Genomic DNA, 19,291 nt, shown 5'->3' on the forward strand with positions numbered 1-19,291 from the left:
GGCCAGAGGCAGAGCCGGGAGCGTAGAAGAGCCGCCGGTCCACAGACTCCAGGTAACACCTCACAGAGCGGCATCGAGCCGGCACACCCATTCGAGACTGCATGAACCCCGAGGTGCGTGCCAGCTCAGCTCGCACACGGACCAGACAGCCACCATTTATCCAACTTGTCTAGCACTCTAGCAGGTAGGTATGAGAAGTATTTTAATAAATAAAATAAATGTTCTATATTTGTTCACAATTTTAAAAACAGCAAAAAAATTCTGGAACATATTGTCAATGATTTAAAAATCAGTCTGTTCTATAAAAAACACAAATGGTGCACAGCGAGTTCCTAAAATGACTGGTCTTCTGAGAACTTTCACAGCCAAGTCTTCCCAAAGGTGAGAGGCACTCACAATGAAAAGCCAGCATGACGCCTCTACTCCGAATAAATCTGGGTCAACCTGACCTCCAAGCAAAACCAACAGAAAGCTTGAACTAGCCGAGCTTAAGTTGTTACTCATTTCATGTAAGAGGGACTGGATCTGCAGGGGCCAAGCTAAACGGAAGCACTTATTCAAACACCTCCATCTTTAAACGGAGCAGCAGCAGTAACTCCTCACTGTGAATTATCAAAGAAGGCAATCTGCCCACGTGGCACGGAGCCACGACAAAACTACTGACCACCTCGTTAGAAAAAACAGCTGACATTTGTGAGCACTGCTTGGTGACAACTCAAGAGTCAGAAACAAGGAGAAAGAGGAGAAACGTGAACTTGGTTGACGTTTGAAGTGTGTCTCATCTTTAGGATTGCTGGAATGGAATGGAAGGCATCTAAGGGACAACAGATGGATATCGTCTGTATGAGTACATCAGCTCTTCTGCAGGCACGGCTGAGTTTATGTGCTATATGGAGAAGCTGTGCCCAGTTAACAAACTGATGGAATCAATCACAGGTGTGAAATGTTTTAAAGTTGCCTAAAATGCACGAAGTACACATTTTAATTTTGCTGCATCGGGGGTAAATGCGACTGATCACACCATCTGTTGATGTTTACCGCTGCCTGCAAGCGGCCAAGTGCCCAGAAGTTCACAGGTTTTTACACGTGATCACAAACATTTGAGCGACAGCAGCATGCTAATGGCACGTTAGCAAAAGTAATTTGAAGGAGTGGAAATGAAAAGAAGAGAGGATTGATTCTTGTTTTGTTTCCACCTGACAGGAAACCACCTCTCAATCAGGATGGCTTCAGTTCAGCAGCTAAAACACGGGGATGAGGGGAGCAGGAGCTGCGGTGGTTTGGTGCTGTACGTGTCTGTAGGGAGTAGCGTCACGGAGCCACTGACCAGAAGAATGGGAAAAAGGGGCATAAAAGGTAGCCGCTGGGCCACTGAGCTTACCTTGACAGGCGGGGACTGGTGCGTCCCAGGCATAGTAGCTATAGGGCGTCTTCTTGCACACAGCTGTGCCTTTTCCGATCAGCTTGTAGCCTCTGTCACAAGCCCAGCGCACCATGCTGTCGAGATGACCCCCCGTCTGGCTCACCACAAAGCCATGCTGAGGAGAGTCGGGGGTACTGCAGTACATCGCTGTGATAGATGGGGAAACAATAAAAGCACAGCAAGAATATAAAAACAAAACAGAAAAAAGGGATGAAAATGAAGTTGAGCAAAGATGATGGGAAAGTTGACATCAAGGGAGAGGAAGATAAACAAAGCAGAAAAAAAAGACAAAAGACATTAACAAAGTGCCTCTTGAGAAAAACTCAAGTGAACATTTCTTTATTACAGCAAGGCTCCATTTTAGATGTAGAGCCATAATGAGAGGGAATGCCGGAGGAGTGTCGCATCCTTTTAGCACTTGGGCTGTTGCCACAAAGCAAAGGAACTCCTCAAAATGACATTATTACAATTTCCTTCTAGCCTGTGGGCATGCACATATTCAATTTGCTCAAACACATGCAATACTGGTGCACCCTGAAGTTATTTGTTCCTTAGCGTTCCTTTTCCCTCAGCTTACAGCCCATCAAACCGGAAAAAAAAGAAAAGTAGGCTCATTTGATTGCTAGAATATGACTAGTGAATGGCCAATGGGACAGAAAATCTAAAAGAAGGCCGTGTGCGTTCCAATCGCTGTCAAATATGCCTTCCAATCTGCCTGACTGGGAAATGGCACAGAGTTAAGACGGAACGACACGCTGAAGTTGAAATCAGTCGATGTTGAAGTCAATCACGTCAAGAAGAAGTTCTCCTTACAAAATTCATCACACAGCTTGCTTTCAGAGCAGCACGCTTGTTTATTAAGTATAATGGAGAGAAAACATGAAAATTTAATTTCTTTTGTGCTTTCCCCCATTATTATTAATGAATTTCAAATGGAAGAAGATGCCTTGCTGCTCTTGCTGAGCTCGCTTTATTAAAACAGACAATTAAGAATTGAAACCCTTTGAAATTACGAGGAAGCAGAGCAGCATGCGACTTTCTGCCCTCCTGAGATACAAACACTGTTTTGTAATTTGAAGAAAATTCCTTTTAAAAGGGAACGAGTAGGAACTCCTAAAATATTTGTTGCAGTGTAATCAAAGCAGACTGATCAAATTCATAGGATCCGTTTTTATAAACAGACCAGATCCAGCAAAGTGAAATCATTAACTTATATGAAAACAGGAAAACCGAGTTAGAATTGTTTTAGTTTCAACCTAAGTAGTGAATAACCTCAGGTGTTCTTGATAAATAGTCCAAAGTTTGCTATGAAGTACGGGTGCAATGGTATGCTTAAGTCCAGATACGGAGTTTTTACCCTTCCAGGAATTACGCATCATTTTTCTTTTTTAGAAAACGTGATGATCTTACCTACAGATGGATAAAGAAACAATCAGAAAACACGGAACAACGACCGTAAACTAAGGCGAGGGGGCTTACGGACTATCACAAACTTTGGACCCACTCATCATGAGGACATCACCGAGTGCACGTGGGCGTGCCTGTGGACCTGACAGTCCACTCGCCCCTCCCACATGACGCCCACCGGGGATACCGGATAGAAGCCACATTGGCGCTCCAACAGATGACAGCCCACGAGGAAGGCTTCTAGCGAGGAGCCGAAACTGTCGACAGGTAAAAAAAATCCACCTGTATTTCACAAATAGTGCCTATTAAGACTCAATTTCTTTATTATAATTAAACGTATTTGTCTCACTTTAAGTATTTACACAAAGACAATGTGATCTTGTGCATTGTTCATAGTGAGTTCACGTCACATAATGCGTAAAATTTCACTTTCCCAGGTTATGAACCCATGAATTTGATCGTTTTCTGCAGTTTAGAGACAAAGAACCAGATTTACTGCTGAGGTGCTGTAAGGGCAAAGAGGGGTTTTAATGGGAGTGACTGGATGCAAGAGGAGTGGGAGGAGGATGGATGGAACTTGTCTATAATTATCTTAAAAAAGGCCTTTCATTTCCTTGGGCACTGCCTTATTTTTCAACCTTAGAATAAAAACTATAAAATATTCTACTTAATGCCAATGTAAAAGCTGTGAGGAGGAGGAACAGATGTTGCTGCAAACCAGCAGGAGAAATCTGGGATACCAGAAGAAGCAAGCATCTTATTGACTCACGCAAGATGAACCCAACTAGATGGAGGAACACAAACTCTTTTCCAAAGGCTTCAGTTTATTTGTTTAACACTATGTGTCTGCTGTACTGCCCTCAGTTATGAAAGGAGACGTTTGGTCCCCAGATCTGAGCAGCTTTAGATTTCCATCCATAAAACCGGTCACTCCCATTAGCACAACGCTAATCCACATGATTTAGTAAATCTGGCCCACAATCCCCCCAAATTCAACTTTAAATAAAAGAAGAGTATGATTATAAGTTTGGATACATACTTTGATACTCACCCACATATCTGATGTGGAAGCCGCGGTGGTTGGTGCCGTGATCAGAGGTCCAGCGGATCAGGAGCTGGTGGCCGGAGGTTGTCAGATTGAAAGGTGTTTCAATGTAACCGCTGAGTGTGGACAGACTTTGGCTGTAGATGTTGGGACCTGCGAGTGTCACAGACATCAGAAACCACGGTCAGGCAGATCTGATTCACATTTGAAAGGAGCCAAATCTCAATTCTGACCATTTCAACAAAACAAAAACACACAATCACCGTCAAATATTTCCAAGAAGTCAAACTCTTTCTCAGTTTCAAAGAGCTCAAAGTGCAGAGTGATGTTGTAGCCTTTCTCCACGTTGATCAACCAGGAGCACATCTGAAGATTGGGGTAGTGTTCAGGGTAACCGGGACTTAAGATCACCCCCGTTGAGTCGAAACGCACTTCGTGGGCTGGACATTGAACTGGGGAGGACACAAAGAGAAGACTGGTTACAATTGGGGAAAATTAGGTAAACGCTAACAAATGAGAGAGAATACTACGGAGGGTATTCATGGTGAGAGTGGAAAACAGCTAAATCAGATATAATATGAAAGAAAAATGAGATTATTCATGAAATTACACTAAAACATTACTAGTTGTGACAGAATTACATTTCTCCCAGACTGATTATCCATTTAAGACCTAAACCAGTGTCATCAGGGTCTTTGATATCCATTTATCCAATAATTACAGTCAGCAGGTGTGATAGCAAAGTTTATTATAGAAAAGCTGTGTCTTCGTTGTCTGTAGGCTAGCATGTGTGAAGTAATGTCAGTCCTGTTGCTCTTTCTCCGTCTCCGCTCGTGTCAGAAACATCTCGTCAGAGCCACTAGTGAAGTAACATGATGCAGATAAAAGGTTATTTTGAAAACCTGCTCCAGATAAAAAGGTCAGAGGAAAAATGCAATCACGCATCAAGAAAAAAGGAGGAATTACAACAGAAAGAGGGATCCAGCTCGTGACTAAAAAATAGATGATCAGCCATGGCTTGTATGGAGTAAAAGGATTTTTCTAACCGAGTAAACTGGAAGAAAATGTGATATAACCAAAGGTCGTTCTAAAATATTTATTTAACCCATGCAGTTAAAAACTTACTGACTAAATGTAACAATCAACGATCTAAACAGAGAAATCCCTTTGCATCACTTATTTGATAATGTTGCCAGGCAACAGACTCGGGCATGTTCGGTGATCCCAGCTGGGTTTTAAACGTGTAGAACATCTTAATACTTCTGTTCATGAATATGGAGTTATGACAGACCGCAATGAGAAGCTGCCGTTAAGATGGAAGGAGGAGCACAGCATCCTCATCGGAGAGGGAAGCTGTGTCCACGAGGGTTCAGAAGGACGTGTGCTGCTTCACCTTTTATCAGGACAGTTAGAGGAACTCCACAGGTGTTGACAGGTGCCTAAATGGACATTAAGTTGTTGTAAATGCTCTAACTACTTTTGACAGGTGAGGAGATGCAGTTGTTTTGATTTGCAGACAGCATCCATGACTGTGTGCACACAAAGCTGGGTCTTTGTAAAACTGAAAATCTTCACCTGCAGAGCAAAAAAAAAAAAAAAAAAAAAAAAGCTTGAGTCCACTAAAACTTCGGTTTCAGCCAAAGGATGAAAATTAAATAAAACCCAGATAATAGTCATTTAAAGACTTGGAGTTTACGAATGCTGTTTTCCAACTTTAACTAAACTAAAACTATTCTCAAAACTAGCTTCTAATAAATCTGACTGGGCAACTCCTGGAACACGAGAGCACGTTTACTGAGATCACATAGATTTAGGATTTCATAAACATTGTGACTATCCTTTTAAAACACCAAAGCAAAACATGTTTCACAATATTTTTATGTAACGTTTGAGGGGGCACCTTAAAAACAAGGATATTTGTGGATGAGCTTGCACAAGTACCCAAGGACCTCTTGGTGTGATCTTAAAAGCATAAAAAGACATTTAAAAGAGGATTTGACAGCAAATAAAAGCGGAATCGAGGAACACAGGAGGATTCTTTTTCCTGTCCTTTTGGCAAGCTGGCAACAGGAAATGGCTCCTGTTACAGGCTTACTGTAGCAGTTTCTTGCCTGAATTGCAGGTCAACTCAAATTAAGCTCAACTTTACATGTCCCAAGGAGAGCAATTAGTTTCATGCTAGAGGAGCACACGGACATAACACATCCGACGCAGAAGATGTAATGAATTACTGAATGTAAAAATGAGGTGATCCGTAAAAATGTCAAGCAACAAATTACCGGTCCTAGAACTGGCCAAAGTGGCCGATGTGATCCTTGAGGCGATGTGATCCTTGAGGCCGGTTTTAAGGAGTCGTTCCAACACTCTGATTAGTCACCAGACACATTAACACATTAAAATACCTACAGTGAGGATTCAAAAGTTCATTTCCCTTCTCTAAGGTGCTTTACGAGCACATTTCTGGTCCTTTTTCTAACAAGAGCCATCAGTTATATAAACTTTTGCTGATGATCTGATTGGTTTGTTGGGGTTTATTTTCCGGTATCGATAGATGACTCCTTTGTTTGCTTTGTTTTTATATGTTTGTCATCATATAATAGTTGCTGCAACACAGCTTTATGATGTATGAGAGCTGTGCTGTCAAGAGTCCAGATCTAAAACGCTGCGGTGATTGATTGCCTTTTTGTGTTCAACAATAATAGTCTCACCATGCTTCACCCATTCAGGTTTGACACATTTGTTTGATAACTCAAATTAAAGAGTGTTAAAGCATTTCGAGTACATTACATGAGCCTGAACTGATACGAAGTAGCTGGCTTGTGCAGAACTCTGAGAAATAGGCTCGAAACCATAAATCTACCAGTCTGAAATGACTTTTCAGCACAAAAGCAGCAGATTAGCAGCAGTTTTATTAGGCTGATGTGATAATGTATCTGCATGCAAAACTGGTCAGGCTGTACTTCTCCCTGTTTCCCAACCCTTTGTGTCTTAATTCTGCATTATCTAACAATATAACAACATGCTGAGGGGCTTTATACGTCCTGTTTTTAACGAATTATGAAAAAAAAAACACCTAGGTGAGCCCACTGTTGCACACGTCAAGAAAACACCTGCTACTTTCAGGCTTTCTGTATAGAAATGGTATTAGACAAGGTATTAAATTCATTTCTTGCACTTTTGAAACTTTGCACACAACTTCTAACCTACTACATCTAAAGGTGCTGGTCATACGATTAGAACATCCTGACAAAGGTAGATTTATTTCAGTAATTCAATTCAAAAAGTGAACTTTATATATTTTATATTGAGAGAGTAATTTAGATTTGTTTATTACGCACAGACAAATACATTTCAAATGTCAATTTATTTTAATGTTGATTGTTTTAACTGGCAACAGATGAAAATCCCAAATTCAGTATCTGAGAGTAAAGTATGAGCATGCACATCATTCAGTATGTAGTTGGGCTCCTTTTGCCTGGATTACTGCAGCATTGCGGCGTGGCATGGAGTCCATCAGTTTGTGGCACTGCTCAGGTGTTCTGATGCACAGAGGCACCACAGGGCACAGTTCTCTCACCCTTTCTGCTCAGCCTTTACACTTCCCACTTCCGTTATAATTCAGACCAGTGCCACCTACAAAGGTTCTCGTATGATAAGGCATCATCGGTTGTGTATCAGATGGGAATGATAAAAAATACTGGGGGGTCATCAGTGACTTTGTTGGATGGTGTGAAACCAACGTTATTCAGATCAATGCCAGCAAGGCGAAGGAGATGCTCATAGACTTTAGGAGGAAGTTATCTCCCACCACAATGGTGAACATCGAGGGAAAAGACACTGAGATAGTGGATTCTTTTGAATACCTGGGTGTTTACCTCAATGATAAAATGGACTGGTCTACAAGTACCGATGCCTGTATAAGAAGGGCCAAAGTGACTCCACCTGCTGAGGAGACGGAGGTTCTTCAGAGTAAGCAGGAACCTGTTACGGACTTTTTAAGATTCGGTGGTAGCATCTAGCCTGGCCTGCCAGACTCGTCCTCTGTTCATGTCTACACAGGGAACTAGTCTGGTTACTCAGGCAAAGAGGCACATGAGGGGCGGGACTAGCCAGTTCAAAAATAAACATCAGATAAAAGGCGGAAATGCCAACTGTACTGCGCACAATCCTGTGGTTTTGTAGTTGTAGCCAAAAATGGTGCCTGGCGATAGAGCAAGCATCTTTTTTTAGAAGAAATGTTTTTAGCGCTTCTGCTTGTTGTGGTTTTAAAGATGTGCCCAAGTCATTTAGAAAAGAGGAAACAGCTGCAGCTAACTCCGCTTCAGAAGACATCTTTGTTATTTGAGCTTTGTGATGTGTGAAGAATGCTGCTCAGTGCTGATTGGCTCGGTTATAATTCTCAGGTGATGGGGTTATTTTAATAGGAGGGTTCCCAGACCCAGTGCTTCCCATAAGGAAGAATGGGGCTGGCTGTTCAGGCTAGGTAGCATCTGCCCTTTTCTATGCAGTGACCTGTTGAGGAAATGGATGCACAGAGAGGGACAGGAGCAGGATTGACAAACTGGTACGGAGGTCTAGTTCTGTACTGGGATGCCCTCTGCAGTCTGTGGTGGTGGTGGGTGAGAGGAGAATGTTAGCTAACGTCCATCATGACCAATCCACATCACCCTTTGTATGAGTGGGTGGGTGCCCTGAGCAGCTCCTTCAGTCAGAGACCGATGCACCCCCGCTGCAGGAAGAGGCGCTTCCGTAGATCACTCATTTTGACAGCAGTTAGGATTTATAACACATTATGATGTCATGAGTCACCCAGCAACTTTAACTATGGTCAGTACTCTGTGCATAATGCACCTGATATATGCAATTGTTCATGTTCATGCCTGAATTTCAAGATATCTACCACTTGGACAGTAAGGGTAGTTGTTGCAGAACAACCGCTACTTTTCATGTTTTATTACTTTCACAATGTTTCACAACCATCTACCCATAATGCTCACTGTTTATGTGTCTACAGGAACTACTGTTGTATATTGTCTTATTTTATTTTGTATTCTTGCATTTTTGGTCACTTTTGTACTCCTCTGCTATCTGCCCCGAGCTGTGGTAATGCACAACATTCCCCACTGTTGGATCAGTAAAGTCTCATCGTAAACCTTCCTGATTGGCAGCTGCGCTGTCCTTGGATCTCAGAAAACACAATGGACCAACACCAGCAGACGACATGGCACCACAAGCCATCAGTGACTGTGGAAACTTTACACTAAACTTCAGGCAACGTGGATTCTGTGCCTCTCCACTCTTCCTCCAGACTCTGGGACCTTGCTTTCCAGAGGACATGCAACATTTAGTTTCATCAGAGAATATGACTTCAGACCCCTCAGCAGTAGTCCAGTCCTTTTGGTCTTCAGCCCAGACCAGACACTTTTGACGCTGTCTCTTGTTCAAGAGTGGCTTGACACAAGGACGGACGGTGACAGCTGAAACCCATGTCTTACATACAACTGTGTCTGCGCCTCCAGCTGCAATCCACTCTTTGTGAACCTCCCTCACATTTTTGAATGGGGTTTTGTTTCACATTCCTCTCCAGGATGTGGTTATCCCGATTGCTTGTTTACTTTTTTCTACCACAACTTGTCCTTCCCTTCACCCCTCTGTTAATGTGCTCAGACACGGAGCTCTGTGAACAGCCAGCCTTATGACCTTTTGTGTCTTGCCCTCCTTGTGCAAGGTGCCAATGGTCGTCTTTTGGACAACTGTCAAGTCAGCAGTCTTCCCCATGATTGTGTAGCCTACAGAACTAGACGGAGAGACAATTTAAAGGCTTTTGCAGGTTTTTTGAGTTAATTAGCTGATTAGAGTGTGGCACCAGGGGTCTTCAATATTTAACCTTTTGGCAGTATTCCAATAATCAGAGATACTGAATTTGGGATTTTCATTATTTGTCAGTTATAATCATCAAAATGAAAGAAAAATACATTTGAAATATATCAGTCTGTGTGTAATGAATTAATGTAATATACAAGTTTCACTTTTATAATGGAATTAGTGAAATAAATAAACGTTGTCATGATATTCTAATTTTATGACCAGCATTTGTACAGTGTAGGACTTGTTTTCACTCATCATCTAGAATATTCTGGTGCGGATCCGTAGCTGGAAACCCAAATATAGCCACAGGATGTCATTCTTACTTCATGCACCTTTTAAAGTGACGGTGTGTACTTCTCCTGGCAACAGGGGGCAGTAGATACCTAAATTGTTGCAAGCAAGCAGTATTTTTGTGTTGGAGTAAGACCTTACCAAGTGATGCCCATTAGGGTCAAAAAGCCCTGGGGAGTGCAAACTTTAGGAAAATAACAAGCACATCAGACTCTGTGTCTACACTGGCAACAAGTCAAGAGGTTAGTGTGTGAAACAACATTTAAGAATGACGGAAGTTTTGTAATTGTTTGTTAAAATCATTAAATGCGTTCTGTCCTCACGGGCTCCCAAGGAAGGAAACATGACATCTAATATGGCGTTGCCTAGAGACTTAGACCTGCTACCATGTAGTTTAGACCTGATTTTTATGGTTATTTGTTACAAAGCTACCAATATTTTTCAACAACTGGGCATCATTTAAATAATTTGAAGAATAAAACCAGTACAGACTGGAACGATATTGACATGAAAACACTGAAATATGTGATTGAGGGCATTGTAAAACCATTAACACACATTTGTAATCTTTCTTTTCAAAAGGGGTTTTTTCCAAATAACATGAAAGTAGCAAGGGTAATTCCTATTTACAAGACAGGAGATAAGCATCAATTTACAAATTATAGACCTGTGTCAATACTATCACAATTTTCCAAAATATTAGAAAAACTGTTTGTTAAAAGATTCGATAATTTTGTTGATCAATGTGAGTTGCTGACGGAATGCCAGTATGGCTTCAGGAATAATAGGTCAACAGTCCAGGCACTGATTGATCTTAATGAGGAAATAACAGAATGCATTGACAAAAAGAAGCATGCAATAGGGTTGTTTTTAGATCTGAAGAAAGCTTTCGATACAGTAAACCATGATGTATTGATGAGAAAAATGGAAAAATATGGTTTCAGGGGTATAGTATTGGACTGGATAAAAAGTTATTTATCAAATAGACAACAATACGTGCAAATAAATCAACATAAATCAGGACTAAGACAGATACAATGTGGGGTGCCTCAAGGATCAGTCTTAGGACCTAAACTATTCATAATGTACATAAATGACATTTGTAGGGTTTCACAAGTTTTGAAGTTTGTATTGTTTGCAGATGACACAAATGTTTTTTGCTCGGGGGTGGAATTGCAACAGGTCCTGGATGTGGTCACACAGGAAATAAATAAATTAAAAAAATGGTTTGATGTAAATAAACTGTCACTAAATTTAGAGAAAACAAAATTTATGTTGTTTGGTAATGAAAGAAGACACAATGAATTAGATATAGTAATTAATAATGTAAAAATTGAGAGAGTATATGAAATAAAATTTCTTGGGGTGGTCATAGACAGCAGAATCTGTTGGAAGCCACACATCAAATATGTTAGGGGGAAGCTTGCACGGGGCATTGCTTTATTGGGGAAAGCTAAGTATATTTTTAATCAGAAAGCACTTTATATGTTATACAATACGATGCTACTGCCATATTTGAGCTATTGTGTAGAGGTCTGGGGAAACACGTACAAAAGTCATTTACAGACATTAACAACAATGCAGAAAAGGGCTATCAGATTAATAACAAATGCAGGATATTTGGATCACACAAATGAACTTCTTATAAAAACACGGATAATGAAGTTCCAGGACTTGGTTAAATACAAAACAGCACAAATAATGTATAAAGTAAGAAATAAATTAATGCCTGATAAAATACAGAAACTGTTCACAGAGAGAGAAGGAGGATATAACCTGAGAGGAACACTAAACTTAAAGATACATAAGTTTAGAACAACATTAAAACAGATGTGTATCACAATAATTGGGGTTAAATTATGGAACAATTTAGAAGAAGAAATTAAAGTAAGTACAAATATAAATGTGTTTAAAATGAATTATAAAAAACATATTATGAACAAGTATATAGTAGAAAATAGATGATTTATGTGAGTGTCCTTTATTCTAAGGAAAAGTAAATTGTATCAATTGTAAAAAGATGTTTTTTTTTCTTTTGTTGTTTTTTTTTCCATATAATTTGGTGGTTTTTGGTGACTTGTACCATTTTGTTTGTTTTAATGTCGGTTCTGTGTTAGATTTAGTAAACAAGTAAAAATTACTTGTATAAAGGGGTAGGGACATATAAGTTTCCACTTCAGCCTACTCCTTTTCAAACACAGAAGAAGGGATGATATGTATTTTTTCTGTTTGTGGTATTTTTTTAAAAAAAATGTATGTTTTCTTTGTTTGAAATAAACTAAACTAATTCATTTCATTCAAAAACAATTTGATGGAATTTCCAGAAATGAATGGTAAAACTACACATTGTCTCTATAACATTGGGTTGGGTACTATAAATATATTCAATATTGCAAGTAGTGTTTCTCATGCATGACCTTAAATTATATCACAGCAATCAAGAATTGATGTAACAACAAGTATTCAGCTGTCAGCATCTCCATCTGCTTCTAACGCTTCACAGGTCGGTCTGCCTTTTATCCAGAAAATCTCCAACAATCTCCTATCTAGGTGGAAAATCCTGCTCTGTGTTTATCTTGTATGCAAGCTGGACTTCAATCAAACTGTAACTATTTACTGCTTCAACAGTCTTAGGGCCTGTTTCTACCGCTGGTTCCCATTTTACCAAAACTCTGGTCCAAATGATTTATTTAAATGTTTCATCAAACTTTATCTGAGTGCCGTTGTGTGATCACCACCAGGCACTTGCATTTTCTACACATGAACCTGCTTATTATGTCTACACATTTAGAGAGTTAATGTCCAAAAGAGTGCACGGCATTTAAATCTCATGTCACTTTGTGATTTACATTGTAAGTTACAAAGCCCCAAAAAACAGCAATATTAAATGGAAGCCATAATGCCCAGCCTTAACGTGAGGCATTCATGTTACCAGATATGTGTCCCAGCTAACTTCTCGAAACATTTTGTCAGAGGCCAAATCACCTGTCAGACAGCAAAGAATAATTGCAGAGGGTGGAAAAAAATAAAAGGGAAGCTCCTGTTCTTCGTGAGTGGAAAAACCTCTCCCAAACCCTCAGCCATCAAACGCTGACTCAAATGAAGCACAGGTGTGTGATCTGGGGCCAGTTGTATTCTAAAACCTGTAAATCTTAATGAAAAGGAGAGATGTGGTTTTCCATCAAGAGACTGCTGGAGGGTGGCCTGCTGGCAGTCTGTCTGTTAAATGATGCAAAAACAGAGAGTGATGCTGACTGCAACCAACCTTGGCAGAGTGGTGTTAAGCACACTCATAACGGAGCATGATTACACAGAAATGTGGAGGCATGTTTACGCAATGAGAGAGGAAAGCTCACAAGGACAGTCAAAAGCCTCCGACAAACAAACTCATGGATACAACAGCTCACCCCAAACACAACTAACCTTGACAGACAGGTGGTGGCCCATCCATCTGCAGCCGCTCTCCGAGTCGACAGGTCAGAATCTCACTGCCCACCAAGGTGAAGCCGGGCAAGCACGAGTAGCGGATAATGTCCCCTGTGAGGTCATGTACACCAGGGGCCGCACACAGAAAGAGAAAAGAACAACATGAAAAACAAATCATCCATTCAATCATTCGCTCACACACACACACACACACACACATACACACACACACACACACACACACACACACACACACACACACACACACACACACACACACACACACACACCCAGCTATGTCCCTAAGCTCAGTAATCAGCTGCACATTTCCTAATGAAGATTGACATCCCTTAGCACTAAAGGCACTTCATTAAATTAACGGTGCCATAAACTTGTGCGTGCGCACAAAAATTAAAAACACAGATTCAAAAGGCACAAAGTAAGGCAGCCAGTAGCCACATGACTTACACTTCACTCTACTAATTACTTCTGAGCACTGAAAATACAAATAGCTTATGAGTACATCTAATTAGCCTCGCCTTCAAACTAATATTTTAATGCATGAAGCATGAATAGATGGATACACTTAAAAGGATGAGCAGAGGAAAGGGAACACTGACAGTAAAGATGGAATGATGATGCTAAAAGCTACAGAAAATATGTATGATTACAAAAATACTAATACTCTCAGTAATAAAGTGGTGTGGAAAAGGCTGCCGACAACCACACCTGTAGAATCAGAATATTACTGCAATTCAACCTGTCTGAAAACGTGAAGCAGGCTAAAAGGTCCCAAAAAGCAACACATCATGCCCTGTTTTAAATAAATTATAGTGCCAAAGGACCCAAAGTCATCAAACATAGTGGTGGTGGTGTCATGGTCTGGAGATGTTGAGCTGCTTTAGGACCTGAACTTCTGCTTTCTACCTGATGGAAAAGGTCGGGCCTTTGACCTTACAAGGTGCAATAAGAGTGAAGAATTACATCTTGTGGTTACATTTGGTTACTGCAGCCTAGTTTATCTAAGCAAAAAGCTACTTTCTGGTGGGAGCACTATTAGGTGTTTTACAATATGGAGCACTTACTACACTTATTACGGAAATATATCTCTGGGAATTAGAAAAGTGTGTTGTTTGCCGTCTTGCTGTTAGCTTGCTGTTGTAACTCTGAATGACTCGTTAATGGAAGTAAAACACCACTATTGTCTCATTGTTCACTTCACACACACATTTCACTGTAATACCTGGTTGGTGGTCTTCAAAGAACTAGCTTGAGACAATTTTAGAGGAGACTTTTTGCTTCTAATTCACCGTTAGCATAGTTAGCTAAATGTTAGCCTCTTGGGGTAAGATGGGGTTTGTGTCGTCTGACACCTGTACACACTGCACAAACAACATTTCTGACAATTACATTCATGCACTGTGGTCCTGCCCACCTGTCCAGGAATTTTGGGGTAGAGTAGGTGAGGATCTGTCAAAATGTCTGAAATGTCATATCCCAACTTCCCCCTCTCTTTGTTTACTGGGACAGCTGCACGATGTCCCGATTGCAACATCTTTGGTTCACGTGGTTCTGACTGCCATATGAATCGCTAAGAAAACTATCCTCTTGAATTGGAAAAATAAAGAAACTCTCTGCATTAACCAGTATAGAAATCTTTTGTTAGATCATATTGCACTTGATATAGCCTCTGCTTCCACTTCAGATGAATCTCTCTGGGCTCCTTTGATCGGTTCCATCACATAGCGAGGGTGGGGGGCCATTGATGTTGTCCTGCGGGATGGTGTGGGTGGGGGGGTGTGGGGTCTGAGTTTGGAGTATCCGGATGTTCCCTGGAGGTGGGTTCACTGGGGGTGTCTGGGACTGGGGGGCTGTTGCCCCCCTCTGGAGGTGCTTGGGTTGCCTCGGGGGGTGGACTGCTGGCGGTTGTGAGTGGGGCCCCTTGGGGATCTTGGCGGCGGCCATGGGTCACTGCCTGGCGGCTGCAATACCCCTGGGCGGGTCTGGGTGGGGGCCTGGGGGCTCGGGGTTTGGGGGTGGCCGGCCCCGTGTGGGGATCTGGGCGGGGCCTTGGGGGTCGGGTCCTGACATGTATGCTGCCGGGAAGAAGGCAGGAACACTCAGCAGTGCCTGGCCCGGGTTCGGGGGCATCAGGTAGACCTTGGCTCCTCTGCCGTTCCATCATAGGGGAGGGGGAGGTCCAGGACGGGGAGGACCAAACCTTACCTGGATATCCCATGTCTTATATATTCTGGAAGTTGTGCAAATGCAGGGGTGGGCATATATATTATGCTGGGATGGGGCTGGGTTGGTGCCCTCGGACTCCGTGAGGCTCTGTAATGCTGCTGCTTTGGGCCCTGGCAGGATGGGCTGGGGTCTCCATGCCCTGGGTGGCAGTTTGACAACAGAGGTGCCTATTGGGGCCAGTAGGGGAGCTGGCTCCCTGGAGGGCTAAGCCCAACCAGCCATTCCTCCCCATCCTCGCATATTTCTCTCCTCCTGCTCCCTCACATCATCACACAAACATACACATAGGACCTTGGGGGGTGGGCAAGTCAGGGAGTGCGGGTATGGACCCCATTTCTGCATTCCTGTGGCAACCTGCCCCCCAATTTTATTTGCACCTTATACACTTCCACTGACGACATTCCACACAAACACACACTTAGGGCCTTGGGAGTGAGCACATTCAACAGCATTTGGCAGGGGGATATTTCAGCCTCCTCCCGAGTGCCGGTGCCCACTTCCAATTTTAAACCGCACTTAGACACTGATGGCTGAGGGTGTAAGTGGGGTGGTGTGGTGGCATCAGCTGGCATATGCCGGATGATGCCCGCACTGCCCACTCACCACAGCCATGGAATACACCTCATGATCACACAACACTATATTGGAGCAGGTGGAGGGAGACTAGGGGTCTTAGCCACCTCTGTTGTTGCTAGGCTTCCTGGGGCTGGAGGCTAGGAGGGAGATCTGGCCGTCTGGTTGGGGTCTGGGGTGGTGGGTTGCTGTGCTCAGCATTGGGCGGGGGAGCCTGCTCATCAGCACCCCAGCAGAAAGGGTCAAACTCTGGTTACCGGCGATGGTTGTACCCCATGTGCAGCAGTACCGGGACCAGAGTTAATAGGGTGTGTATGGGGAGCATGAGTGAGTGTCCGGCGTGCACTTTTGTAAGTCTTGGGTTGTATGTGCATGTGTGAGCATGAGGGAGGGAGTGTGTGACTGTGTTTGTGTATGACTGTATATGTCAGGTGGGGCCTTTGGGTCCTCCCCTCTCCTGGAACTTCTCTTGATGATATAGATCTTTGTCCCCCCTCCCCCTGCCACACCTGGTGTGGGGGCTTGTGCCATGGTCTGCCTGAGTGTTCGTGGCAACCGGGTCTGGGGGTTTAAGATTTTGGCATCTGCCTGATAGATCCCGGTGGCTGCCTGGTGGGGTATGGGTCCCTGGGCTCTGCTGGGTCCCCGGCGGGGGTGGTCACCCCTGGGTCCCGGGTCGCTGGGTGCCGGGCTCGGCCGACTAGGGGGTGGGAGGCTGCGGGCGGGCCTGTGGGCTTGCCGCTGATATCTCCAGGGACTCTGCCGGCTGCTGGTTGTGGCCCCCCGGGGCGATCCTCTGTGCCTCTCGAGGGGGGCGGGGGCCTTTCTGGTTGCAGTCTCCTTGGGGTTCCTGCATTCTGGGGCAACGCCTGGATCTCTGGGACTTGGAGCTCCCCCCGTCTCCTGCGCATCTTTGGGGGGCGGATCTGTGGTCCCTCACACTCTCTGTTGGACGCTCCTATAGAGAAACCTTAAATAAACAAGCGCGTGTACACACACAGGTGCTCACATGGTGCTCTCAAAAGTATGGGCTTGGGCACGTTCAACACATGTCTTAAGACTATGGGGGGCACTTAATGCATTGTGATTTATTATCGTGATTCTTCAGTTAAGCAATGTTGATTTTATATATATATATATATATATATATATATATATTGTTTTTTTTTGTTTTTTTTCATCAGGTTGACGCAGTGATAGGTAGATCTTGTTGTATTGTTGTTGTGTCCCTTTTTTGTGTCCTTTTGTTTTTTTTTTGTCTTTTTCTGCAGGTTTAGAAGCAGACTCTTGTTCATTGTTTATTTTTGTGGAACCCCCCCCCCCCCCCCTCTCTCTCTCCACCTTTTCTCTTCCTTTCTCTTTCACCTCTGACTCCGTGTCTGGTCGGAATTACAAAGCATTCAACAACAATAACAATAAAGTTTTAAGTATCAGGCGTGACATTAAAAGCAGACGCTTTGATGCTCCACCTGAGAATAAATCTGTAAGGCTTGTCACCAGCATTCAGACATCAATTCTGCTTGCTTCACAGCCAGACAGGACACGGTAAAAAAAAAATAATAATAAAATAAATAAATAAATAAATGTTAGCCTCTTTACAGCGTTCTTTACCTGACAGAGTAAAACAAAAATATGCCGTGGCTTCTTAGGAGTACAAGGAATAACTTCTGGGTCATTTAGTGGCTTTGGGTCTTGTAACAACTTTGGAGATTTTAACCTGCTGCTGTCAAATGACAAATGCCGATGTCATATGTAGTGTTAGCCCGGCACAGACTCGCAATCTGACGGGCTCACAGTTAGTAAACTATAGATTTCTTTAAGCCTAATTTATACTTTTCCTTCTGCGTCGGGAACACCATTTTCTGCCCTTTTGAGGGCTCTCCAGCAAGCTCGCAAGAACGGATGGAGTCAAGCTCTGTTTTCTAAACATTCATCCAACAAGACGGAGAATGCAAGCTTGTGATTGGTTGTTGACAGCACCGCCATTGCGCCCTCAAAAACATAAAGAGAGCTGAAGATATCTAGCAGCAGACATGGAGCAGCTTGAAGAACAGCTCGTGGAAAAACTCTACAAACATGAATGTTTTATTCACCCATGACTGCAGGACTGAAAAAGTATACAACAAGTGGTTTAGTTGTGGATGGGAATTACAGGAAACATGGGTTTAGAGGTGGTGAGCTCCCAGGAGACGGAGAAGTCAGAGGGCAAAACGTCTCTGTTTGTGCGTGTCTCTCCCTCCTGGAGATGACAGAGAAGTTTAAATTATGCTTTAGTGTTTTTGAAAGGAGATAAACTGACAACCCTCCAGCTGGCTGAGAAGTGATCTGTTTCAATATCACCTTCCTTCTAACATGGTTGAGAGATTTGACCGTTTTGTGATTATTTCTCTGTAGGATTCTTACATATTGCTCCTTTACAGCCATAGAATGAAACTGTTTCCTATTTTAAAATCATTTTCTTGAGTTAGTATGTGCTAAAATCATCCTTTGCAGTGTTAATACAATGTCACTCAGACCCCCACCGCCCTCTGTGGCCAGAATGTCAGGCTTGTAACTTCAGAGTGGTGGGCAGCCAGCTATTGGACTTGGACATGCCTGGTCCTGAAGTCTGCTTCCAGCACATTTCCTGCATGATTTAGATCGTAATCACAGCTAGTTTGTTTCATTCAGCGATGAATCACTCCTGTAGACACTAATGAAGTCTGGGAGCCATTTCAGCTGTTAGATTAAGGTGTTAAAGAGACGAACACACAGCGAGAAGATACCTTTTGCTTTTGGTTCCACTACACAAACACTAGCGGGTGCTAAAAGCAAGCCAAAATGGCCAAGTGTGCCTTTAAACTGTCTTAAACAGTTTATGCTGGAAAAGCTGAATTAAAATAATTCAGCACAGCAAAGCAGGACACAATCCCTCGACAGCAACCAGTTGACACAAATGCTTGATTACAGTGGTTGCCTCCAAAAATGATACAACCAGCTATTAGGTTTAGGGGAAAGTGCAGTTTCACTTA

The 19,291-nt window shown here is 42.7% G+C and overlaps 1 protein-coding gene across 6 annotated transcripts in view; it reads right to left on the reverse strand.

Annotated features, from left to right (window-relative positions):
• LOC107378702 (CUB and sushi domain-containing protein 3) overlaps window positions 1-19,291 on the reverse strand; it is a 434,947-nt gene that overhangs the window by 127,907 nt on the left and 287,749 nt on the right. For 4 of the 6 annotated variants that reach the window (XM_070550818.1, XM_070550816.1, XM_070550815.1 and 1 more), the window contains 4 exons: window positions 13,458-13,571; window positions 4,139-4,327; window positions 3,870-4,028; window positions 1,382-1,570 (listed from right to left, as the gene is read on the reverse strand). In XM_070550818.1, coding sequence (XP_070406919.1) covers window positions 1,382-1,570; window positions 3,870-4,028; window positions 4,139-4,327; window positions 13,458-13,571 — 651 coding nt within the window. The remainder of the gene's footprint in view (window positions 1-1,381; window positions 1,571-3,869; window positions 4,029-4,138; window positions 4,328-13,457; window positions 13,572-19,291) is intronic. The other 2 variants (XM_070550820.1, XM_070550817.1) reach the window with 1 other exon arrangement.

Source organism: Nothobranchius furzeri, chromosome 5, assembly GCF_043380555.1.
Source record: "Nothobranchius furzeri strain GRZ-AD chromosome 5, NfurGRZ-RIMD1, whole genome shotgun sequence".
NCBI classification, from domain to species: Eukaryota; Metazoa; Chordata; class Actinopteri; order Cyprinodontiformes; family Nothobranchiidae; genus Nothobranchius; species Nothobranchius furzeri.